This window comes from Camellia sinensis, chromosome 3 (genome assembly GCF_055761805.1).
Source record: "Camellia sinensis isolate YWXY chromosome 3, ASM5576180v1, whole genome shotgun sequence".
NCBI lineage: Eukaryota > Viridiplantae > Streptophyta > Magnoliopsida > Ericales > Theaceae > Camellia > Camellia sinensis.
This window is the reverse complement of record NC_138963.1, coordinates 147,889,689-147,913,943: the sequence shown is the minus strand read 5'-3', so window position 1 is coordinate 147,913,943 and position 24,255 is coordinate 147,889,689. Positions and strand designations below refer to the sequence as shown.

Here is a 24,255-nt window from a genome sequence, read left to right as displayed (position 1 = left end):
CTTCAGGAATTCATCAATCCATCCGCTGTCGGAAGTGTCCACAGCAGTCTTGGAAATCGAGCATGGCACTGAGGACGTGTTCTTATCAGGATTTACTTTGGCTGAGGCCCGGGTTGTGCAGAATATCATGGCTGTGAATGAGGGGGTGTACGTCAGTGCTTAATCCGTCTACCTCATGAACAAGTTACAACACATCCCCGGGATGGGATTAGGAAAGAGCGGCCGGAAGGGCGTCGCAGCATTGGCCGAAGTGCCACATAACCCTCATACCTTTGGCTTGGGTTATATGCCCACCAAAGAGGACTGGATGAGGAAGGGTAAAGAGATAGCTGGGAGAGCCAGAGCAAAGAAGGCGGGGAAGCCTTTTGAATTAATGCATCGGCCCATTCGGGGTACCCTAAACGGACGCTTCGTCCGGGAAGGGGAAGACTTTCCGTTTTGCGGCTTCCCAGAACCATGGCTAAACGCGGAGAAGAAGCACGTGCCTGGTTTCGAGATATTCTTCGACCTGCAACTACCCGGGGATGACGTTGTCGAAGAGCAGACAGACCCATCAGCTGAGGTTGGGCAGTGTAAGGCAGTGGATTCCGAGAGCGCCGAACTTGAGATGGGGGTAGCACTGGCATGTCTACTTTCAGATCCTTCGATCGACCAAAAGTGCTTGGGGGATAACTCCTCGGTTTCCATGATTGGGGTTGAAACGGCTACGGGCCTTCCAGCGACTATTTGGGATGCATCTATCGCACCCTCTCTCACTTGGCAGTACGAGGAGGGATTTTTGTCCAGCAGCACCGGGTCAGGTAGTGAGCCGGAATCTGATTCCACCGAGTCTTGTGAGTCAGAATCAGGTTCCAGCTCGACTGAGTCTGAGTCTGGTAATCCTGGGGATGATAACCCGGATGCCACAGTAATGTCCAGGTCGTCTTTTTCTTTCTCATTTGAATCTGTTGTAACCGAGAATTCGGACGATTTGGATGTGCTTAATGAGAATCAAGTAACTGTGGTTTTTGAGTACTTTTTTGTGCCCTTAATTTATTGCATAAACTCAGACTTTCAAAATTTTGATGAAAACGACGAGGAGGAAATTCATCTAGTTTTGCAACGTTTAATTGAGCAGGAGCAGGAGAGATTTGTCAAACCCTTAACGGACGAAATCATTACCGTGAATATTGGTACTGAGGAGGACCCGCGACTGGTCCAAATCGGGTCCACGTTGTCTTCGGAGGAACGCGAGCGCTTAGTCGCTTTATTAAAAGATTTCAAAGATGTTTTCGCGTGGTCCTACGAAGACATGCCTGGGATCGACCCTGAGATTGTACAGCACCCTTGACCCCGAGGCCCGACCTGTCAAGCAGAAACTCAGAAGGATCCGCCCCGACTGGGCTCTCAAGATTAAAGAAGAGGTCACCAAGCAAATCGACGCAGGCTTCCTGCTGGTGTCCGAATACCCGACTTGGTTGGCCAACATCGTTCCAGTGCCGAAGAAGGATAGCAGGATCCGGGTGTGCGTGGATTTCAGGGATTTGAACAGAGCTAGTACGAAGGACGACTTCCCCTTGCTGTATATTGATGAGTTGGTGGATTTCACAGCAGGGCATGCTTTGCTCTCATTCATGGATGGCTTCTCAGGGTACAATCAGATAGTAATGGCACCAGAAGACAGAGAAAAGACTGCACTCACCACCCCGTGGGGAACATACTGCTACAGAGTAATGCCGTTTGGGTTGAAGAATGCCGGAGCTACTTATCAACGGGCCGCGACCATAATACTGCATGACATGATCCACAAAGAGGTTGAGGTGTACGTGGACGACATGATTGTCAAGTCCAAAGAAAGAGAGGGCCACTACACCGCCTTACAAAAGTTCTTTCAAAGGATCAGGGAATTTCGGTTGCGGCTGAATCCTCAGAAATGTACGTTCGGTGTTACAGCGGGAAAAATGCTGGGATTTCTGATTACACAAAGGGGCATCGAGGTCGACCCTTCAAAAATCAAGGCCATCTTAGAAATGCCCCCACCAAGGACTGAAAAGGAGGTGCGAGGCTTTCTGGGTAAAGTGCAATTCATAAGATGGTTTATCTCAAAATTAACCTTGACTTGTGAACCACGTTTTGGTCTCCTGAAGAAAGGCAAGAAATTCCAATGGGACGGTCGATGCCAAGCTACTTTTGAACAGATCAAGAAATATTTACAGAACCCGCCCGTGTTGTCGCCACCAGAGCCGGGGAAACCGTTGATATTGTACCTTTCAGTGACTGAGACTACAATGGGCTGCATGCTCGCACAAGAATCAGAGGATAAAGTGGAGAGGGCCATCTACAGCCTGAGCAAAAAGATGTTAGATTACGAGACCCGCTACACTCCGCTGGAGAAGGCTTGGTTAGCTTTGGTATGGGCTACCAGGAAGCTGCGGCATTACTTGTTAGCTCACTCCGTAATGTTGGTTTCACGACTGGATCCCATCAAATACCTTTTCGAGAAACCAGCACTTACGGGTAGGCTAGCTTGTTGGTTGTTGTTGCTCTCTGAATTCGATCTGAAATATGTGACACGCAAGTCAGTCAAAGGAAGAGCGGTGACAGAGTTCTTAGCCGATCATCCAGTCGAAGGAGGTGAAACGGTTGAGTACTTATTCCCAGATGAAGCCATTTTGCACATCGACGACGAATATTGGACGATGTACTTTGACGGAGCGTCAAATCAATACGGGTATGGGATAGGAGTGTTGCTGATAGCACCCGACAATTCCCGTATCCCTCTAGCCTTCAAGCTCCGGTTCAAAGTCTCGAACAACGAAGCAGAATATGAGGCATGCATTGCCAGTCTAGAAGCGGCCCTGGAACTAGGGGCAAGACGGTTGGACGTCATCGGGGATTCAAACCTTGTTGTATCTTAAGCAAAAGGAGACTGGAAAGTCAAAGAAGAAAAGATGATGATGTACCACCAGACCTTGGACTTGTTAATCCCTCGGTTTGAAAAGCTAAACTTTGCTCATCTTCCAAGAGAGAACAACAGGTTCGCAGATTCTTTAGCAACTCTATCTTCCATGATAGACATCTCGTTTGGAATCCGGATGCGTCCAGTTGTCATTGACTAGAAATTTGTGCCGGCTTATGAGTCGATCGCTGCTATAGATGAGGTTCAGGACGAAAACCCCTGGTATTGACATTTGGAATTTCTTGGAAAAGGAAGCATACCTGCCGGGGGTAAACGCCAAGGATAAAAGGGCGATCAGAAGAATGGCCGTTCAGTTCATCATTTGTGGGGGTAAGCTGTATAAGAGAGGTCATCTGGGAATGCGTAAGCAGTGTGTTAAAGTCGAGGAATCGAAGCGCCTGATGGAGGCCATCCATGGAGGAGAATGCGGTGCGCATATAAATGGAGTAATGCTGGCACGAAAGATCCTCAGATAGGGTTACTACTGGTCCACCATGGAGGAGGATTGTATCAGTTTTGTTCGACGATGCCACAAGTGTCAGATTCATGCAAACCGCATGAACATCCCGCCGTCGAAGCTGTACAACATGACTTCGCCATGGCCATTTTCAGTTTGGGGAATCGATGTGATTGGGGCTGTCACTCCGAAGGGGTCGAATGCGCATGAGTTCATCCTGGTTGCAATAGATTATTTCACGAAGTAGGTCGAGGCCCAATCATATGCGGTGTTGAAGGCGTCACACGTTGCAAAGTTTATCAGAAACAACATCATCTGTCGCTATGGGGTCCCGAACGAGGTCGTTTCAGATAATGGTTCCCACTTTAAGAAGGAAGTGATTGACTTGTTGGAGAAATACAATGTGGCTTTCCATAAGTCATCTACATACCGGCCGCAAACCAACGGAGCGGTCGAGGCCGCCAACAAGAATATCAAACACATACTGCAGAAGATGGTGGAAACCTATCGGGATTGGCCAGATAAGCTGCCATTTGCTCTGTGGGGCTACAGGACTTCAATCAGAACTTCTACCGGGGCGACTCCGTATTCATTGGTTTATAGGATGGAGGCCGTTCTACCTATCGAGATTGAGGTTCCGTCATTACGAGTATTGGCTGAGTGTCAAATAGCCGAAGCAGATTGGCAGCAGAGCAGATTTGAGGAACTCATGCTTTTTGACGAGAGAAGACTGAAAGCACTGTACCATGTTCAAGGCTATCAGCGCAGAATGGCCCGGGCTTTCAACAAGAAAGTTAAGTCTAGGAATCTAAAGGAAGGAGATTTGGTGCTCAAGGACAACCGAGCTCCCATCCACGACCCAAGGGGCAAGTTCAAACCCAATTGGACTGGTCCCTACATCATCAAAGCTATCTGGTTTGGTGGAGCTGTGGTTCTGATAGATCTAGATGGCCTAGAGTTCTCCTAACCGATCAACATGGACAAGTTGAGGAAATATTACCCCTGAGAGGCTTGCTAGGCCGAAAACCCGAAAGGGCGACCTAGGCAAAAGTTATAGCACAAAAAATTAGAAAATATAAAAACTGAGCTCGCAAGGTTGAAAACCCGCAAAGGGCGACCTTGGCAAAAGTTAGAGCGTAAAAGGAGAGTGAAAATACTCGAGTGAACCTAAGCCTGAACTACGTAAGGCTTGATTCCCGTCTTTGGGATACGTAGGCAACTTCACCCTGAAGTTCAGCCATAAACTTTTCCCCGATCAACTTTGTCCATTTTGACCATCTCAGTCATCTTTATCCATCAGCATTTATCGCAATCTCCGGTGCAGTGCTGTTCAGACTAGGGGCAACTTTCCGTTGCCATGCAGTGCCGCGGTACTCTTCAAACTAGGGACAACTTTCCAGTTGCAGGGATCTGGGGTTGTGCATCTCAGTGACAGATCTTAGGCGTGTCCAGTTCTGATCCATATCGAAAATGGTTTTGAAAAGTTTTAATAAAAGTTGACTTTGTTCAAATTAATCTCTTTACAACTAAGACCATTTTTGGACCAAAGCAGAAAATTTTCAGTACCACAACCTTCAATTTCATTGATTTCAAAACAGAGTTCTCCTGCTCTTGCATACAATCGAAGTTGCTTTTTATTACATTCATAAAGAAAACTTGAAAGTACTTATAAAGCAATAAATCCGGGGCATAGTCAAGTCAGGTATCCCTGCGTCCCCTCCCAGAGCTGGTCGAAGCTTCTGACGCCAAGCTAGGCCCAACCTGTGCCTCATCGTTGAACCAATCCAAGCACTCGTCAGACAAAGTGCAACTAAAAGTGGGAGTAGGAGCCAGGAGCTCTCTAGTCCTCCATGCTGTGACATATCGGGCAAGCTGTGCACCTCGGACTGGGAAAGCAGCCGGGTACTCAATCCCCTCTGGCGGGCAAATCTGATCATGACCGAACTGGCGCAGGAACCGAAACGGAAAGTAGAACACACAGTGGGTCTGACCAATCAACTGGATCCCGATCAGCCGGGACATGCTATAGCTCATTGCCGGGAGATTGAGCCAAGGACAACGCCAAGCAATCCGATCTGCGGACAAATTGTACATCCAGTCAAACCACCACCTCTCATCAGGGGCATCGACTAGGCGCTGTCGAAAGAAATAGCCTCGAGCTGAGTATGCTGGGCAAGAGTCCACAACCTGCAATTTGTCCATTAACCATACCTGGGGGAGGGATGAAAAATGAAAGAATAAAGAATAGAGAGATGTACGGTGAGAAAAAAGTGAGAAAAGGGTTTTTGTGAGAAAAACCGAGCCTGAGGGCCGAGTGATGTGAGCAAATACATATGTAAGATTGGGTGGGAAACATTACCTGCAGCAACAGTGGACTCCCAGCAAATCTAGTCGTCTCCCGGCGATAGATAGAATCCAAGCCCATCAGTGTCTCGGCCAGGGTCATGGCAATGCAGCTCTTTCCTTCTTTCAAGCCTTGAGCAACTTCAATCAGACGAATGCTAAACCCGCCAAAGCCCGGGGAAAGTAGAAAGTGAGACAGCAAGCACAAGCAAAGGGCGTGTTGCCAGAAACCTTGCCAATAATGGTCGCTGCGGTCACCAGTGTCAGAAAAGCGATGAATCAAACCAAGGAAGTCCAGTTCCCCATTACAGATCAAAGACCGAGCGTCATGAGCGGTGAGTCCACACATCCTCCATAAAGCTTGGGCATGGCCAAAGCGGAACTGGGGCAAGATCTCTTCATGACATTTAGATTCCATCAAAACTTGAAAATCTTCAAAAGTTGGACATACCTCTGGCCCGCCGAAGCTAAAGACATGCGTTATCGAGTTCCAAAACCTCGCTACGGCATGGAGGAAAGGAAGATGCAGCGGAGTGCGACTCAGCGTGAATAGTGCATTCAAGCCGAAACCCCGGAAGTTCAACTTTTCCGAACTATCTAGAGAAGCGATCCAAGCTGTGAGATTTTCAACGAGAAACGCCTCAATTTTTGTGCAAAGCTAAGATGAATTGAATGAACCACGGAGCTAAGGCTTTTAAAGAGGAAAAGACACTAGTCGGGGGACAAGTGTCAAAAATTGGGCGGTTGCCAAGCTGAGTGGCCGGCCGACCACCTTTTCTGGCAGGCCGGCCATTTCTTTTTTTCAAAACTGGCCAGTGGCCTCCCCTTTGACAATAAAACTGGCCGGCCGGCTCCCAAAAGTAGCCGGTCATGCTCCAATGTGTGTCTTCATCCCTGTTTTACCCTCCGAGGGAAAGTTTCAAGCATTTCCATGCAACGGATGTGTCGAAGGCCCCTATTTCCCTCTGTTTCGGATGCGTTCCGTTGCCCAGATCGTCCGAAGTACACTTCGTTTTGTTGTTTTGTTTATCGAGTTGTCGTTTTGCTTATCGAGTTGTTTGTCGAGCTGTCGTGTTTCGTGTTTTTGAGTTGTTACTCTTTGTTTAAGGCTTTTTGTTTGAGTCTTGTTTTTTGAGTTATCGACACTATTGTGCTTTGCTTATCGAGTTGTAAACTTGCTAAGGTTTTGTTATATCTTAGAAAGTTAAGTTGTTGCGTCGGTTCACTACCTGACTGGGCAAAATACACAATGCACGTTTCCATTCAATCTCGTTATGATGCAAAATGATGCGATATGATGCTAAAAGTGTAAAATACAATACTTTCTTTTCAAAAGCTGTTTCATCCCATCATGCCTCGCTTGTTACAACATTTTACAGACTAAGGTACAATTTTTACAGAGATTAAAACTGCCCGATAATGTACAATGTGCTACAACTACTAGCAAAAAGATAAATAAAACAGGAAACAGCCGCATCTGTGCTCTTAAGAGCAGGAATAAGAGGCCCTCTTCGTTCTCTTCTGCGGAATGGACTCTCCGCCACCATCGCCATCACCATCATCTGAATCGGAGTCGTCATCCTCGGGATCCCCCTCGGCCTCGCCTCCACTACCGGAACCAAGGCCGGAGCCATCCTCTCTGTCAGCAGATGTCTCCGACTGACGGTCTACAGCCTCCTCCTCCTCATCCTCACCAGGCTCCTCCTCTACAATGTGTGCTCTGCGTCTACGAGACGACCCCTCCCCTCGAAAAGGCCTGGATGGCCCAGCTCCTCGGAAAGGCCTGGATGGCCCAGCTCCGTGAAAAGGCCCAGATGGCCCAACTCCCCGAGAAGGCCCATGTGGCCCGGCCTGCGGCTGAGCATATACCGGAGGCATCTGAGAATAAAGAGTTCAATTTAAATACATCAGTCCAAATATCTACATCAGATGCAGATACGAGAAAAACTACATGAAGTGGGTACATGTAAACACAGTGTATAAGTGAGGTGTGTGTCAGATGTGCTCTACACAAGTAGCCTATCAATGCAGTAGAAATCAGCATGTCATCAGAAGTATGATAAATGCCAGAAAACTAAAAGGTACCTGGAAGCCCATGATAGACAACTGTGCCTCCCTCCGCAGGACCATCCCCTCAAGTGAGGCTACCATCTCGAGCACCTGATCCATATACTCAACAGGGGGCTGCAGATGCAAAGGCAAGGGCATCAGTAAAGGAATAAAAGTCCAAGTATCTGAGTAATGAATCAAAGCCGTAAAACATACCGGTGGTGAGTCGGGGTCTCTGACATATCGATGACCGGGCATCGGAGGCTCTATCGGGATCGGAATCGGAGAGGTAGTCCCATATTGCCACCCCATCAGCTCGGTCGGCATGTCCGGCCATCCAGGATGAGGATAAGTCAGAGGAATCGGGGGAACCAATCCACTCCCACCTATAGATGTACCAGCCCTGCTGGTAGAAGGGGCGTCTGCAGCCCGAGCCCAGGCCTGGCTTGAAGATGGCATGCCAGCAGACCTCATCGTCGGAGTACAAACTCCCGTCAACGGAGGCATCAGGTATATGTGACGGTAAGTATCGTAATCCCCCTCCTTAAGATGTAGCAAAGCATCAGTACCCAGCATAGCACTGACGACATCCTGGGAAGGGAGCCTATCAGCAGTCCGCATATCAACTGGGGGTGCTGAGGGAGGGTCCTGAGAAGTGTACCCCCGAACCTGACACAAGAAGCGGTCTCCCAAAAACCAGGCTCTACCAACCGGCCCTTCGAACAGGATCCTATACCGGGAGGCACCCCACCCTCCGGCAAACTTGAATCGGAGACCTTCACCTAAAGGCGCTCAGGGCTGCCATGTAATCTGCAGATAACAGGCGCATAAACCAAGCAAAAATCGAAGATGTACAGGAAAAATTAAAGATGAAAACAGAAAGAATTGAGAGTTCTGAAATACCTCCGATGAGCGCACCGTGTCGAAATACTGTCGCAGGTAAAGGAGAGACTCCCGAGGTCTTGGCCGGTGCTGGCCTTCAAATACGAGTGAGTACGGGGTCACGAGGGGTTCCGTTACCACCAACTCCGGGGCCAATATCGGGAAATATACATAGACCCACAACTGTGGAAAACAAAGTAGAATACGAAGTGCTGAGGGCAAAGTGCACGATACAGAGTATAAAGCGCGCCGTGTGTGTGCCGTGTGCAAGTAATGAGGAGCCGAAATGTAAATCAAAAGGGCAGAAAGTACCTCCCAGGCTCTCCAATAGCCGCCAAGTAAGTCCCCCCGTCCGCGGGAAGTTGCGCTCATATAGGTGAACACACAGCCCAAATTATAGGTGAACACACAGGTCCACCAAGGCACTCAACAGGAAAAGCCCAACAGTATTCCCCCTGTCGGCAAACAAAGTGGTCCTGAAGAGGAACAGCAGAAAGCCACGGGCATACTGTGCTGCCTCATCAGGAGTCCCGGGCTCCATCTCCACCCGCCGGAAATGGGAAGAGAACCAGGTGTATCGGACTCTCCCCGAAGCTCTATCAACAGGCGGGCGAGCCCCTAGCAAATATATCCAGGCGGCCTCCTACTGGCCCATGTCCTCGTCGTAAGGGATAGGCCAACCTCCCACGTCAAGGTCAGTCAGTACGGCGAAGTCAAACGGGGTCATAGTCAAGTCCCCCGTGGCGGAAAAATGAAGGAGTTGGTGGTATCCCACCATCTCTCCACCAAGGCAGCCATCAACGTCCTCCTGGCAGGACAATGAGATAGCCCAGTACAGAAGGGCCCGAACCCCGTCAAGTCAACCAAATCCCGAACGGCCTCCGGGAGCTCGGCGTACCAGTCTCTCGCCGCGGTAGAGCCATACCCCCACACAGTGCGAGAAGTCACCTGCATTCAGGATGAATACATGTTTCAGTATAAAATGAATAAGCTGCGTGCAAATGAAATGAATAAGCTGCGTGCAAATAAAATGAATAGGCTACGTGCAAAGTAAAGTAAGTGGGCTGTGTGTTCACCTATAATTTGGGCTGTGTGTTCAGAAAATTAGTGTTTTAGGCTGCGTGCAAAGTAAAGTAAGTGGGCTGCGTGTTCACCTACAATTTGGGCTGTGTGTTAAGAAAATTAGTGTTTTGGGCTACGTGTTCAACTCTCAATCAGTGTGGGCTGCGTGTCCACCATCAATTTGGGCTGTGTGTTCAGAAAATTAGTGTTTTGGGCTACGTGTTCAACTCTCAATCAGTGTGGGCTGCGTGTTCACAATCAATTTGGGCTGTGTGTTCAGAAAATCAGTGTTTGGGCTGCGTGTTCAACTCTCAATTGGTGTGTGCTGCGTGTTCACAATCAATTTGGGCTGTGTGTTCAGAAAATCAATGTTCTGGGCTGTGTGTTCAGAAAATCAGTGTTTTGGGCTGCGTGTTCAACTCTCAATCAGTATGGGCTGTGTGTTCAGAAAATTAGTGTTTTAGGCTGCGTGTTTAACTCTTAATCAGTGTGGGCTGCGTGTTCACAATCAATTTGGGCTGTGTGTTCAAAAAATCAGTGTTTTGGGCTGCGTGTTCAACTCTCAATCAGTGTGGGCTGCGTGTTCACAATCAATTTGGGCTGTGTGTTCAAAAAATCAATGTTTTGGGCTGCGTGTTCAACTCTCAATCAGTGTGTGCTGCGTGTTCACCATCAATTTGGGCTGTGTGTTCAAGAAAATTAGTGTTTTGGGCTGCGTGTTCAACTCTCAATCAGTGTGTGCTGTGTGTTCACCTTCAATTTGGGCTGTGTGTTCAGAAAATCGGTGTTTTGGGCTGCGTGTTCAAATCTCAATCAGTGTGTGCTGTGTGTTCACCTTCAATTTGGGCTGTATGTTCAGAAAATCAGTGTGTTGGGCTGCGTGTTCAACCCTCAACTGATTTGTGCTGTGTGTTCACAATCAATTTATGGGCTGAGTGTTCAGGAATTCAAGTGATAAGACCGTGTGTTCAAAGTGCAAACAGAATGAAAGAAAAATTCATAATACGTTACAGAAAAGGTAGGAACGAAGTAAATACTTCTCGTGCCTCATAGGAGAGATGATACTCTGGCTCCCGCAGAAGGAGATCCCCGGGTGCTCGCTCGTCAAAATCGGTGAAATGATGGAAAACAGCCCGTGGGAGAATGTGTGCTGGTGGGTCATACCTCTCAGGGATGAAGGGGCGAACCCTCGGAGGCAAAGACATGATGTCAGGCTCGCCTCCGGTGCCTGGAGAACCTCCGCCGTGGGGAAATTGACCCGACATTTCAAGAAATCTGCAAAAGGGGCAAAAATGAGCAAAAATGAGCCAAAATTGGAAAAAGTCAACAAAAGTAAACTCTCGGGAAATGAAAGAGTCAACAAAAGTCAACTCCCGAGAAAATCTTCCAAATATTGAGACAAACTCACCTTAAGTGGCGAAAATGAGAAAAGAAGCCCCGAAATCAAAATTTAATCGGTTCAAAGTGCTTAAAACTGAAAGTTTTCGCGAAAACAACTTGCGTGGGACATTGGAAAACGCGTATAGAGCACGGATCTGAGGGAGAAAATGGTTTGGGAAGCTAGAGAAGAGGATTTTGGAGCTGCACTTGTGAGCACAAAGTGTTTGGATAAGTGTATTTAAAGAAAAGAGGCCGAAAAGACAAAACTGCCCCCGGATTTGGCAAAGTGGCCGGTCGGCCATTTTTTCTGGCAGGCCGGCCAATCACTTTTCAAAAACTGGCCGGTGGATTCCCTCTCCCAATAAAGTTGGCCGGTGGTGTTCCCCACATGCCCCCCAAGGTCCCTGCAAATTTTGGAGAGGATTGGAGTCCCCGAGACTTGAAAAAGTACAAGAGAAGTGCACTTTTTGTCGCGAAATCACTCCGCCGGAACTTCAGCTTCAACTTCCGATGCATGTCTCATCGTTTACTCATTGAAAGTGAGGTATATCCTTCTGAACATGTTGTAACCTCTCCGGGAGGTGAACCGGAGACCGCGATCGAGTCGCCCTCGCCGAAACGCGCACTTCCTTGCTCGTTGTTTTGTGACAAACATACATCCTGGTTTACGCTTGTTCTGCATTATCATGCACATAACTTGCATTCTTATGCACATACTTGCATTCTCATGCACGTCTCTTTGATATCACCGAGCCTCCATGCTTAAACTCGCGTTGTCACGCGCGTTTCTTCCTGCATTGCGATGCACTTTTCCATCAACACCGCAATTGTCTGCATTCGATATCACATTGAACATATGCTGTTAAATCTGTTGTGTTTGTTGAGTTTCTTTCTTTTGTAGGCACGATATTGTATGTACGGTTCATTTGAAGCTGGTGCGACCAGACGAATCGCGCAAGTATTGTATCTTCTCCGTGTGAGACGCGACGAGAATTGAATAATTCTCTGCATTCCTAACTGCATGAAATGTAGTTGTTGCTTTGCACTCTTGCTTAAAACTGTTGCATCTATTAGCGAATACTTGCTTCATTACAGCTTACTGCATTTACATGATCATTGAGTTACCTTCGGCTTCTTGTAGTGTCAGTTGCATTTTGCGGGCATGCCTGCGGGCACATCTCTGTTTATCTCATATGCCTGTCTAAGTCTTCGGCCTTGTCAAAAATGGGTCGTCTCTAGGCTTTGACATTCACTCCCGTCACTTATGACTTTCGAGTTCTGTCAAAGAGGGGCAACTGTAGACACCCCATTTTTGACCGACCTTAAGACTTAGACGTCACCGATTGAGCGCTTGGTGATGTTGCATATCGTGCTCGTTCAGAAGTTTCAAAGTCTCGGCTGTGAGCCTTGCCTCCGGACTTTCGGACTTTTTCATGCTTTGCCTCGGTTTGCGAACTAGGCTCTGCTTTCTCTGTTTTCTCTTTCCAAAGGGAGGGAGAGGTCTCGTAGACCATCTCTCAGTGGCCGTAGGCTACGTTTTGTGGTCGTAGGCCATTTTGCCCGTTTGGAGTCTGGTTTCCGGTTTTTCGGAGCCGTTGGCCTTGTGCCTCGGTTCGGGACCGCTTAACCACCTCCGTTTGTCCCGGTTTTTGGCATACATCTTGTTTGCTCCCTTTTGAGGGACACTGTGGCCCAAAAAACCAACTTCGTGGTCGAACACTACTTCCGGTGCCTAACAGCCAGTTTTCGGGGCCTCGGGTTGCGCGTTTCGGCCCCCGAACCTCCATTTTGCATCAGTTTGAGCTCATTTTTGGCAGGGACCTCTGTTTCATTATTGGAAAGGTCGTAGAAGGGTGGGAGGCCAATAATTGTTCAGACAACCAGTTTTATTCCTCCATTTCCCTCCGTCGCCCGTTTTTTCTCACTTAAAAGCCAATGTTGACCACCCTTGGGCCATTTTCTTGCACCCTAAACCCCATATTTGTGGTGTACACATCTGGGAGGCCACCAATATTTGGTGGCCGGCCAGTAATTGCTTTTGACCCTTTTGAACCCCTCATAAAAGTGGCTTTTTCTCTTTCCTGGTTCATTCTCTCCAGTTTTTGACCACATGGTTGTGTTGTGCACACATGAGAGGCTCCTTTTTTGGTATGGCCGGCCACTAATCCTCATTGAACCTTTTGACCCTTGGCCGGCCGGCCATGGGAAGAGCCGGCCGGCCACCTGAAACCTCAATAACCAGCCGGCCTTGCTCCTTGCTGCTGATACAGTTCAAATATGCATCTCTTTTCCCCCCAGATTTTGTATCTGGGGGGCCAACTTTTTGGGGGGAAACTTGAATTGTTTTCCCCCCCATTTTTCCCCCATTTTCTCCCCCTCTTTTGTCTATAAAACCAGCCTCCCAGCTCTGGTTTATAGGTTAGAAAAATTTGGTTTGGAGCTCTCACATTAAATCTCTCTCTCTCTCTACTCTAAGCCTTAAAAACCCCATTGGTTCTTCACCAACCCATAGCCCCACCCTTCCATCCTCCATTCTAGCAGCTTGAGGTTGTTCTTCAGAGCCTAGGAGTGCTGCATTTTGGTCCAAAAGGCTGTCAAAGACTAGTCTTCAAGGGTAAGTCCTCTTCTCCCATTTTTGACCATTTTCTTGGTTCATATTCTAGCTCCTTGTGCTTACTTTTTTGAGCTCCGACCCTAACTGAAAATAGCATTTTTTTGAGCTCTATTTCATGTTTGTTTAAGGGCCTCTCACTGTTTGAGGCTTCCTTGTGGCACTTGCTTCTTTACCTTTCTTTTATGCCATTTCCTTGCATAGTATTTTTGGCCTACGTGTAAACTATTTTGAGCTCTGTCATAAACTGTAAAGTGGTTTATTTTGAGCCCTTCTTCAACATTGTTGAAGGGCTCATCACTATTTGAGGCTTCCATTTGCCACTTGCCTTTATATCCCTATTTTGGCCTTATTTTTGCATGATTTGTTAGCCCCTTGCGCTTATTTTTTTAGGCTTTGGTCCAAACTGTGAATGGCCTTATTTTGACCCCCTCTTCATGTTTCATTAAGGGTCTTTTACTTTTTGAGGCATCCTTTTTGTACTTTGTGTTATAGCTCTCTTTTTGGCCTTGTTTTGCATAGTATTTTGAGCATGCTTGTGCACTGTTTTGGGTTTGATCATAAACTGTAAAAGGTCATATTTTGGTCCCCTATTCAACATTGTTGAAGGGCCCTCATCTGTTTAGAGCCAGAAGCTGCCACTTGCTTCATTACCTCTCTTTCGGGTCCATTTTTGCATGCTAGCTTAGTCCCATTTGTGTTCGCTGTTTGGCCTTCCTTAAAACTGTAAACATGCTTTTTTTGGGACTTCCTTGAATCTTTCTTCACACTTCATGTTCAAATAGTGCATGTTTTGTATAGCTATAGGTCATTGCGCATGCCTAATTTTGCATTTCGGGTCCCATTCCATGCATCGGGTGCCATGTTTCTATGATTCGGGGCTGTTTTGGGTCATATTTTAGCGTTGAAATTTGCATGCTAGTATGCCATATTCCATGCCTTGCCATGTCTTGTTAGAGTGGCATTCGTGTCTTAGGTTCGGTCTTCGGTTTGCGTGCATGTGTGCACGCATTCCGAGTTGTCTCATTTTCATCTCATGGCCTCTTATGTGCGTGTGGCTGAGGTTCACTCATGTTGGTGTAAGCCCATATTGCATTGCGTATGCCATTTCATTTCATAGCATTGCGTATGCTAGGTTGTATGTTAGCACATTGTGTATGCCATGTTACCTCGTGCATCGTGTATGCCATTTCATAGTATTGTGCATGCTAAGTTGTATATTAGTTGCATTCATGCATGTCATGCATATCGCATTGTGCTTGGGATAGGAGTTAGCTCGAGCACGGGAAACGAGGGACGTTTCGTACTTCGAGTGATGGAACGTGTCTCAATTCCCAGTCACCGACACTCCGAATTATCCATGATGGAGTTTAGGTTTTGTTGTGTTTATATGTGCATTCATTCTATATTGAGTTGCACAATTCGACTCCTCGGCCATCATGCATCGAGATGCGTGATTGGTGGCACGAGGATCGAGGCATGCATACATTTGTGAAAATACATTGCCATGCATTTTTCCTGCTCTTTATTGTAGCAAATCAAGAATCAGCAGTCTTCCAGGGCTTGGCGCGCTTTCCAAAAATTATTGCAAAACAGAGGCTAATTGGGGCATCGCCATGGATTTCCGCGCAAGGCGACCCGAGCACGCATCATTCATCATCCGGGGCGGAGTCAAGGCAGTCCCTAGCTTGCATGCCAGTTTATTGTTTTCCTAGTTTAATTGGTTAATTAATTAGGATTTTTGTATATATTTGGACTGTATTATTTATTCGGACTGTATTATTTGGACTGTAATATTTATTCAGGACTGTATTATTCTTTCGGACCCTCTACGCGAGGGCAATATTGTAATAAGTGTGCGTGTGTGTGATGTATGTTTTCCAACCCCACGTCTTTCTCCCTTTTATTTACCCGCTTATGATGGTTAGATTAGGGCATGTTTCAATTAGCATACAGTATGATAGCATGTTTGCATTCATTCATCTGTCTTGCATGCACCGGGCTCGGCGCATCATACTAACTGCATTGTATTTTCAATTCCAAGTTGAATACATGTTAGCTGTAGCATTTCATATGCCATGTTTAGAATAGCCGAGCCTGCTATAGTTGCACTCTTGCATATGTTGCATTAGGCATTTCAGCATATTTAGGATCATGCATGGATTTCTAATTAGCTTCTGTTTTGGCTTGGAGTACTCGGTAAGTTTTATGCTTTAGCATCCTTGCATGCGTGTGAGTGATTGCCATGAATAGCATGCTTACCATGAGGCTATATGCTTATGTGATATAACTGCCTGAATGCTTGTGGGTGAAGGTTGGGTTATTTGAATTGGAACAATTCATCAAATGTGTGTTTTAAGCCCACTAGATAGTGGCAAAATCATGTTTTTCTAAACCTACCCGAGGGTGGCAAATCCACGTCTTAGCTTACTTGCGAGTAGCACCATCAAACCATTTTCAAACAAACAAACATGAAATGTTTTGTTCCAATTCAGGTGATCCAGTCTATACTTGTATGCTATGCGCATCACATAGTAAATCTAGGCTAATAACCGGAATAAGAACGCATAATGTTTTCAAAAATAGATATCATGGTTAGTAGAGGCCGATCTTTGATCGGGCGAGCGGGGGTGCTCACGAAGTGACCTTCTCTAATCGTACCCAAGTTCCCGAGCCGAGGCAACTTTGGTGATGATGGGCATGTGGCCTTAGGCAAACGAGTCAGGGTTTCCTAAATTTCTCCAAAATAAAACATTTAGGTGGCGACTCTGTATCTGGAAAAGCAGTCCATGTTTGGCACTTCTTTTCTAAAAAAATCTATTTTCTCAAAAATGATTTGCCGGATTTGGACTCTTTGGTTCAAACTTAGAACCGTGACAATTTTAGAGTCCTGAACTGTAGTGAGCCCAATATCGAACGGAATGGGGGACCTCGTTCCTCCTCGGGGCGTTCAAGGACGTCTACACCTATGTAGCCACCAAAGGATCATCTGGATCTTTTGGTTTTGAAACTCGGTTCGCTTCTTCTCAACTTGGTTCCTATAGAGGTGTTTCATTACAATCTAGAGGTCAAAATTCTTACAGAGGTAGAAGAAGTAGATATATGAGTTAGAGAGGAAGATATAATCACAGAGGTCGAGGAAGATATCGATTCTCATATCAACAATCATCATCCAATGGTTGTCAGATCTGTGGAGAACTTAGTCACACAGCTTTTGATTGTTGGTATCGCATGAATCCACAAATTGGTAAAGTCTATATATCTAGGCATGCCTTATTTAACGAAACATGCTTTCCTTTTTATAACATTTCATCTGCTCCTGTCCTCTCGTCACCTTCACCATCTCTTAGCTCTTTCTTTTGGTCCTCAGCTTCTCTTCATTCTTTTGTATCTGTGCTATGATCTTCCTCATTGCCTTCCTCTCTTTGTGAGTTTGTCTCTCCTCCACCTTATTGTATTCCTATTACCTCCATTAGTATTGATCTCCCACTTTTCAGTCTAATCCACCTATAGCACCTCCCACTATTCCTTTTTCCTCTACACTTAACTTTCATTCCATGACTACCAGGTCCAAAGCCAGAAATTCTGTTTGTCTTTAGGTTTCCATCACTGATCTTTCTTCTAAATTGCTTCTTACTAAGCCAGTTATTGTCAAAGAAGCTCTTCAATCTCATGTCTAGGTTGCTGCCATGACAGATGAATTTAAAGCTCTTTAAGATTAAGATACTTGGAATTTAGTTGTTCATTCCTCTTCTAAACTGGCTATTGGTTGTTATTAGGTCTTTCGTATTAAGAAGAACTCCGATGGTAGTATTGCCAGATACAAAGCCATGTTGGTTGCTAAGAGGTATTTGCAGCAAGAAGGTATTGATTTTCAAGAAACCTTTAGCCCAGTGGCTAAATAACCCACAATTTGGATTTTTCTCTGTTTGGCTCTTCATTATAATTGGTCTATCAAACAGTTAGATATCTCAAATGCCTTTCCTCATGGCAAACTCGAGAAGGAGGTGTACATGGTACAACCTCAGGGGTTTGTTGATTCCACATCTCATTCTCATGTTTGCAGACTAAACAATTCCCTTTATAGTCTTAAACAAGCTCCAAGAGCTTGGTACTCAACTTTTTCATTTTTTTTCTTTCTCAAGGTTTTACCAATAGTTTCTCAGATACTTCTCTTTTTATTCACTAGACTTCTTCCAGTCTCACCGTGCTTCTCATCTATGTAGATGATATTCTTTTAACTAGTAGTGATTCTACTTTCATTGCTCATCTTCTTCATCAAATGTATTCAATTTTTTCCATGAAAAAAGGGTGCTATTTCTTATTTTTTTTGGGCCTTTTTGTTACAAAAGACCTCACAAGGTATTTTCTTTCCCAACATAAGTATGCTTCAAAACTTCTATTGAATGCTGGTTTGACTGATTGTAAGCCTTGTTCCACTCCTATGTCCATGAAGCCTTTTGTGTCCTCATTAGATGCCTTTCCTTTTTCCTAACCATCTCTTTATAGAAGCATTGTAGGTGGCCTTCAATATCTTACCATAACTAGACCTGGCTTGTCCTTGGCAGTCAATCAAGCTTGTCAACACATCCATGCCCTAACAAATGCTCATTTTCAATCTGTCAAACGCCTTTTGAGATATGTTAAAGGTACTCTGTCTCATGGTCTTAGTTTCACTCCTGGACCCTTCCCTCTTCATTCTTTTTTAGATTCTAATTGGGTTGGTGACACAATAGATAGAAGGTCTACTTCTGGGTAGTGCATTTTTCTTGGTCCAAATTTAATCTCTTGCTTAGCTAAGAAACAACCAACAGTTTCCAGGTCATCCACCAAGGTTGAATATAGATCTTTGGCCAACATTGCTGCTGAACTTACTTGGCTTCAACATTTGTTGACTGATTTTTCTATTTCTACCTCTTCTGTTCCTATTCTTTGATGTGATAATCCTTCTGCTATGGCTCTTGCGTCTAATCTTGTCGTTCATTCACGGTCCAAGCATATCGAAATTGATTGTCATTTTGTCAGGGAGAGAGTTGTTGCTAAGAAGATTGCTCTTCAACACATCCTTACCACTGATCGACTTGCAAATTTGTTTACCAAGCCTTTATCTGCTTCTAGATTTTATTATCTGAAGGACAAACTTATGCTACTTCTAGTTTCCATAAGCTTGAGGGGGGCTGATAAGATCAATCAAGAATGTGCTCTACATAGCTAAGTCTGAGTTTAAACCATCAGACTAGTCTCAGTAGCAGTCTCAGCAGCAGATAGCACTAGACTCACTCCTCTACAGCAGCTGTAATCTCCTAGAGTAGAGCAGTGCAAAGCATCCAAGGCAGCTCATCCCATGTGCTTGACTGTCATGCATAATGTCTCACAGACTTATAAAGTTAGTAACTCACCAAGTAGAGTTGGTTAGGTTTGTTGTTCTATTAGAATTAGAGAGTTAGTTACATATTGTTGTATAAAAAAACAATATTTGTTTATTATCTCATTCATGTATGTATTAGACAGAAATAAATGTGATTTACATATTAGAGAGTGCATTTATTTATGACTTAGGTAGAGAAAATGGTTGGACATGAAGTGGGAAAGAGAATAAAAATACATAGTACAGAGTGACCCCACAGTATTTCCTTCAGTAATATTAGGTACCTAAAATTTTAATCAAAAACATCAGTGTGGTTTAGATTTTTCAATGTAAGGATCTCCTAGTACACCAATTCAATCTTAGCCACATGTCAAAATTCTGGACACTCTTTCTAAAAGTGTAGTCTAGTTAAAGGGTCTCAGTTTTGTGTGTGTGTGTGTGTGTGTGTGTAATTTCTCAAAAAAAGTAAATAAATAAATAAATGACAAGCTATTTGTTGTTCATGAAGACAAGGAAAGGAAGGGTAATTGTTAGTTTGTGCTAAAATATTTTCACTCAACAGATCAAAATCTTCAAACTTCCATATTTACATAGTAATATTTTGATATAAAGAACCATTGTTGGTCACCTGGTTTATAACTAAAAAACATTGAATTTGTATGCATATATAGATTGACACAAATTCTATGGATAAATTAGAGGCTTAATTTGCAAACAAAATATTTGTGTTAATCAAGTTAAACAAAATATGGTAAGCCATGCATGCATATCATATACTCTCTCCAAAAAAAAAAAAAAAAATCTAAAAAATGTTAGATTAGTTATATTAAACCACAGCTAATTCTTTCATTTTGGGCCTTCTCTCTGAGGAGCACTCTGGGGACATTGCTTTCCTTTTGTTAAGGTTATTGTTGTTGCTCTTGTCATTGTTGTTGTTGTTGTCACTGTTATTGTTGTTGTGATCGCTACTATCGATCAAATTCATATCGAGATCTTCGCATGAATGGGTTAGGGGCTTCAAAAGGTAAGATTGAAGCTTCCTTAAATCCGATAACTGAACCGGTTTGAGTAGGAACTCCTCTGCTCCTCCTTCCAAGCACCTACAAATTAATTAAGATAATCAAACATATACATTATAAGAGTCATATGTATACAATGACATGAACCAAAGTTCTGCAAATAGTGATATCAGAAGATGAATCAGTATTGGGTCTATCAAGTAAGGCATATCGGGAACTAAGTGACATGATTGTGGATTTTTTAAAATTATCAACCGTGAGAGAGGAGCTTTACACTAGCCCAGGTGGCCGTATTGACTGTGAACAGGTCATACCAGTTGTGAATCGACTATTAACTGATACACATCGCAAACCAGTTTTATTTATTTAAAAGCATGAGTTGGGACAAGTTTAGAGAAGAGAAGCATACATATTGATTCTGGAAGGTACATTTTCTGATGACATCACGACAACTGGTATATCTTTCCAAGAAGACCCCTGCAGGTTCAAGCATCCCCCATGAGAAAGAAAAATATATAAGTAGAAAATAAATAAAGAAGCTAGTTTCAATAGCACTTTGGAACAATCAATTATTTTTTCTTTCAATTAAGATCAAGAAATGAATTAAACTACACAAGCTACAAATGCAATTATGATATGCTAAAATCTAATTTATAAGCAATGTTAGTTGTTGTGGTTATTAGCTTAGGTGATGTGGATATGGGACAATTTTTATTTATTTATGTATTTTTATTTTTTATTTATTTTTGACTAGATACCACATAGCTAATTGAAGTAACTAAAGATATAATTGAATGTTGGTTGGGGTGGCTGACCTTCACTCTTCTTAGCAAATCATAGCCGCTCATTCCCGGCATGCTATAATCTGTGATGATTAAGTTGACTTTTGATCCCTGCACCTGATTTCATATTAAAAATCTTCAATATTTAGTGTTAAAGAGAAAATAAATAAGTAAATAAATAAGACAAAAACACATGGAATAATGAAAAAAATTAAGAAACATGATCATGTGCATTTGAAAGAATTTCAAATTATGCAAAGTGTAACTGGAATGGAATACAAATATACACACTTCAAATCCTTAGTAAATTAGTTGTGTACTTTATAAATAACTATAAAAAATAAAAAAAATAAAAAGTTATAATCAAAATTGGTGTTTAAGTATGTATCTAATGTATCACAGTTGTGATAGTGTATCTGTGTTACTTTGTATTTACCTACATTCTCTACAACTAGCAAAATGCAAAAATATATAGTTTTTTTTTTTTTTTTTTTTAAATGTAGAATTTTATTTAATTATATATATCTTAAAGGTGATTCTGGTGTAGTTAAACATATGTGATGAATTGGTATCTACATAAGGGGTTCTAACTATAGGATTTTGGGCATCCACCCTCTAAAAAACACATTAAAAAAAACTGTAGGATTTTGGTAGGACACTCACATCTATTTGACAGAAATAGTACAAAGAGGGTAGGCTTAAATGCTTGTCTTTTAGTTATGATATGCTACAATTCATTTAGCAATGCATGTGCCCTTTGAACTATTTGTGTGGAGACCTTTGCATGAAATTAAAGCTCCCTCCATGGAAGGAACACCTACATATATGCAACATTAATTTTGGATCTAAATTGTCATCAAACCTCTTTAACCTCCAAACAAATAGCATTTGAAATTTGAGACTCTTTCTTTTTTTAATTTTTATTTTTATTGAGTATATATATATGTATATATAGAAAAACACACCCGCAATGAATAGAATTCGAAGCTTTTTCTTTGATACATCGGACTGTAATTTATTTAGGAACCTTGCACGCGACAAGAATCGAACCCTCGATGCAACTATTCTGACCAACTAAATTAACCTAGTTAGTTAAAAACTGGAATTTTATTGCCTTTGTGGTTTTTATTTTTTTCAAATTGGAGGCCCCAGAAAGTAATGTTTTCACCAGTTTGATGGAGGAGTCTGGTGCTTAAAGAACAAAGTATTTGTGGTGAAAAGGGGGAACAGAAAGATCCATTTAGGATTTTTATTTATTTTTTGTACAACAAACAACCAGAAAATGAGGAAACAAAGAAATATGAAATTTAAGTTATATCATAGAATTGTCACCTCTTGTTGGGATAAAGATGTACAAGAACAAGAAGAAGAAAGAGTAGTAGTAGTAGAGCTTGTGGAATCAATGTTGTCTTTGTCATCAAGCAAACCCAGGTATTCCAAAGCTTTGTTTCCAGAATCCACACAAGTCACTACACAAACATTGAGAGAGAGAGAGAGAGAGAGAGAGAGAGAGAGAGAGAGAGTTATACATGGACTTCAAATTGCAATACATGATATTGAGTTAAAATATGAGCCACAATGGTTCGAGTTTTGTCACAGACAAGACTCCCAACCAATCCACAGGCTATACACCAGGCTACGGGCTCTGTATAGCCAAAAAAATAAAAAGCACCTAATTGTATTTCCTTTTCCATGCAACGGTCTGCGATTAAGGGAGGGAAAAAATAAAGGAAAAAAAAAAAAAAAAAAAAAACTAGGTATGTGGGTATACGACCATACCTTGGTAGGAAGAGACAGTGAGAAGCCTCTCCAAGAGCTTTCTGTCAATGAGACTATCATCCACTGCTAACACATGAAGATGTTGTACTTCTTCTTCTTCTTCTTCTTCTTCTTCTTCTTGATGGATTTTTGGTTTCAAATCCATTTGTTCACTAAATTGTGCAAAGATCCCTTCAGATTTGCAGTTGCTACTACCAGTACTGTGCATTAGTATATGCCTTATATATATATATCTATAAGAGAGAGAGAGAGAGAGAGAGAGAGAGAGGCGTGCTATGGGAATGGGATGGGAATGGAGATTGGGGAGGTGGGGTATTATCTCTGTAGGATTTTATTGAGTAGTTGGGAAGCAATCTGTGTCTTGCAGGAAAATGTTTGTGTGTTTATATATATATATATATATATTTTAAGTAAATTCATTGTTAGTCTTTATAATTTTATTTTGGTTTCTGTAATTTTAATTGAACAAATTTTGATTCCAAAATTTTTATTTTGTTTTAAATTGGTTCAATTATTTTTAATTGTTAATATTTTTTATAGCAAATCTATACATGAGTAGCCTACGTCATATTTTTAGAAATAAAACTATAAATTCGATTAACTTAGTGACTTAATTTCAATTAATTTCCTAAGGATTTTTTTTTTTGTGGTTAAAATCTCTAAAAACATTATCAATAGGATTAAATTGACGTAAAATTTAAAATTTAAAATTAAATTTGAATTAATTAAAATTATAAGAATTGAAATAACATATATAATATATTTATTTATTCTTAAATTTTTTTTGGGGGGGGGGGGGGGGGGGTTTACCAGTTTGGGTTTTACCAGTTTGTGATCTCCCTCTAGATTCTCTTTACTTGGACTAGACACCCTGTTGGTACAACCACTGATGCCATCCTTACCTCTACCCTCCTGCCTTGTGGGGTCCCCCTCTCTACCCTCCTTTCTCTCTCTAAAAGATTTCTCTCTCATCTTTTTTTTCCTTTTTTGCTCTTTTTTCTTTGTTTTGGATTTTGGGTTGATTGCCAAAGGATTTTAGGATTGATTGCCAAGGAAAATCTAGATATCTTTGTTCTCACTTTGTCAACATAATCTGGATTTGATTTTGGAGGGTGGATTGGATAGAAGACTTTGAAAAAGTGATTATTAACTGATTTGAATACTCTTGTTTTAGATTAGATTATATCTCTCCTCTCGTCACCTTTTTACTGTTTAGTCCTTATATTATATACTTTTTATTCACACACTTGGAGGAGGAGCTTTGTCTCAAAAACAGTTTAACATATAAGCAAGATGAAGATTCATTATGTGGTGGATTTCTAACCTAATGTCCAAGAAAAGAAGAAGAAGAGAACAGCTGTATATCTTCTCAATATTTTACCAAATTTTTTATTTTTTATGTAGCTTCTCATATGGCTTGATAAATGCTATATTATTTTTAAAATATGAAATCTAATCTCAAAGGTTTGGCCTGATGGATGAGGTCTGAGATTTGGGAGTTTACTCCTTCTAAGATCTCTGGTTTGACTCATTTCTCTAGCCAAAATTCTTGGATCCATGGACCACACAAGCTAGTATAAGATAC

The 24,255-nt window shown here is 42.9% G+C and overlaps 2 protein-coding genes across 2 annotated transcripts; both read right to left on the bottom strand.

Moving 5' to 3' along the window:
• Nucleotides 1-7,075: 7,075 nt before the first annotated feature.
• LOC145821155 (uncharacterized) lies at nucleotides 7,076-7,917 on the bottom strand. The gene is made up of 2 exons (XM_082917708.1): nucleotides 7,824-7,917; nucleotides 7,076-7,616 (listed from the first exon to the last, which is right to left on the bottom strand). The coding sequence occupies exons 1-2, from the start codon at nucleotides 7,905-7,907 to the stop codon at nucleotides 7,224-7,226; spliced, it is 477 nt and encodes a 158-aa protein (XP_082773834.1). The 5' UTR covers nucleotides 7,908-7,917; the 3' UTR covers nucleotides 7,076-7,223.
• Nucleotides 7,918-19,762: 11,845 nt separating this feature from the next.
• On the bottom strand, nucleotides 19,763-23,529 carry LOC114284056 (two-component response regulator ORR9). Its single transcript, XM_028226932.2, has 5 exons — nucleotides 22,671-23,529; nucleotides 22,224-22,360; nucleotides 20,925-21,008; nucleotides 20,519-20,586; nucleotides 19,763-20,190 (listed from the first exon to the last, which is right to left on the bottom strand). The coding sequence occupies exons 1-5, from the start codon at nucleotides 22,876-22,878 to the stop codon at nucleotides 19,917-19,919; spliced, it is 771 nt and encodes a 256-aa protein (XP_028082733.2). The 5' UTR covers nucleotides 22,879-23,529; the 3' UTR covers nucleotides 19,763-19,916.
• Nucleotides 23,530-24,255: the final 726 nt, after the last annotated feature.

Coding starts and splice junctions, on each gene's coding strand:
- LOC114284056 (XM_028226932.2), bottom strand. CDS start 22,878: ATGCACAGTACTGGTAGTAGCAACTGCAAATCTGAAGGGATCTTTGCA. Junction 21,009..22,223: donor CATCTTTATCCCAACAAGAG/GTGACAATTCTA, acceptor ATATGAAATCAG/GTGCAGGGATCAAAAGTCAA. Junction 20,587..20,924: donor ATTTGCTAAGAAGAGTGAAG/GTCAGCCACCCC, acceptor TTGAACCTGCAG/GGGTCTTCTTGGAAAGATAT.
- LOC145821155 (XM_082917708.1), bottom strand. CDS start 7,907: ATGGATCAGGTGCTCGAGATGGTAGCCTCACTTGAGGGGATGGTCCTG. Junction 7,617..7,823: donor TGTCTATCATGGGCTTCCAG/GTACCTTTTAGT, acceptor CTTTATTCTCAG/ATGCCTCCGGTATATGCTCA.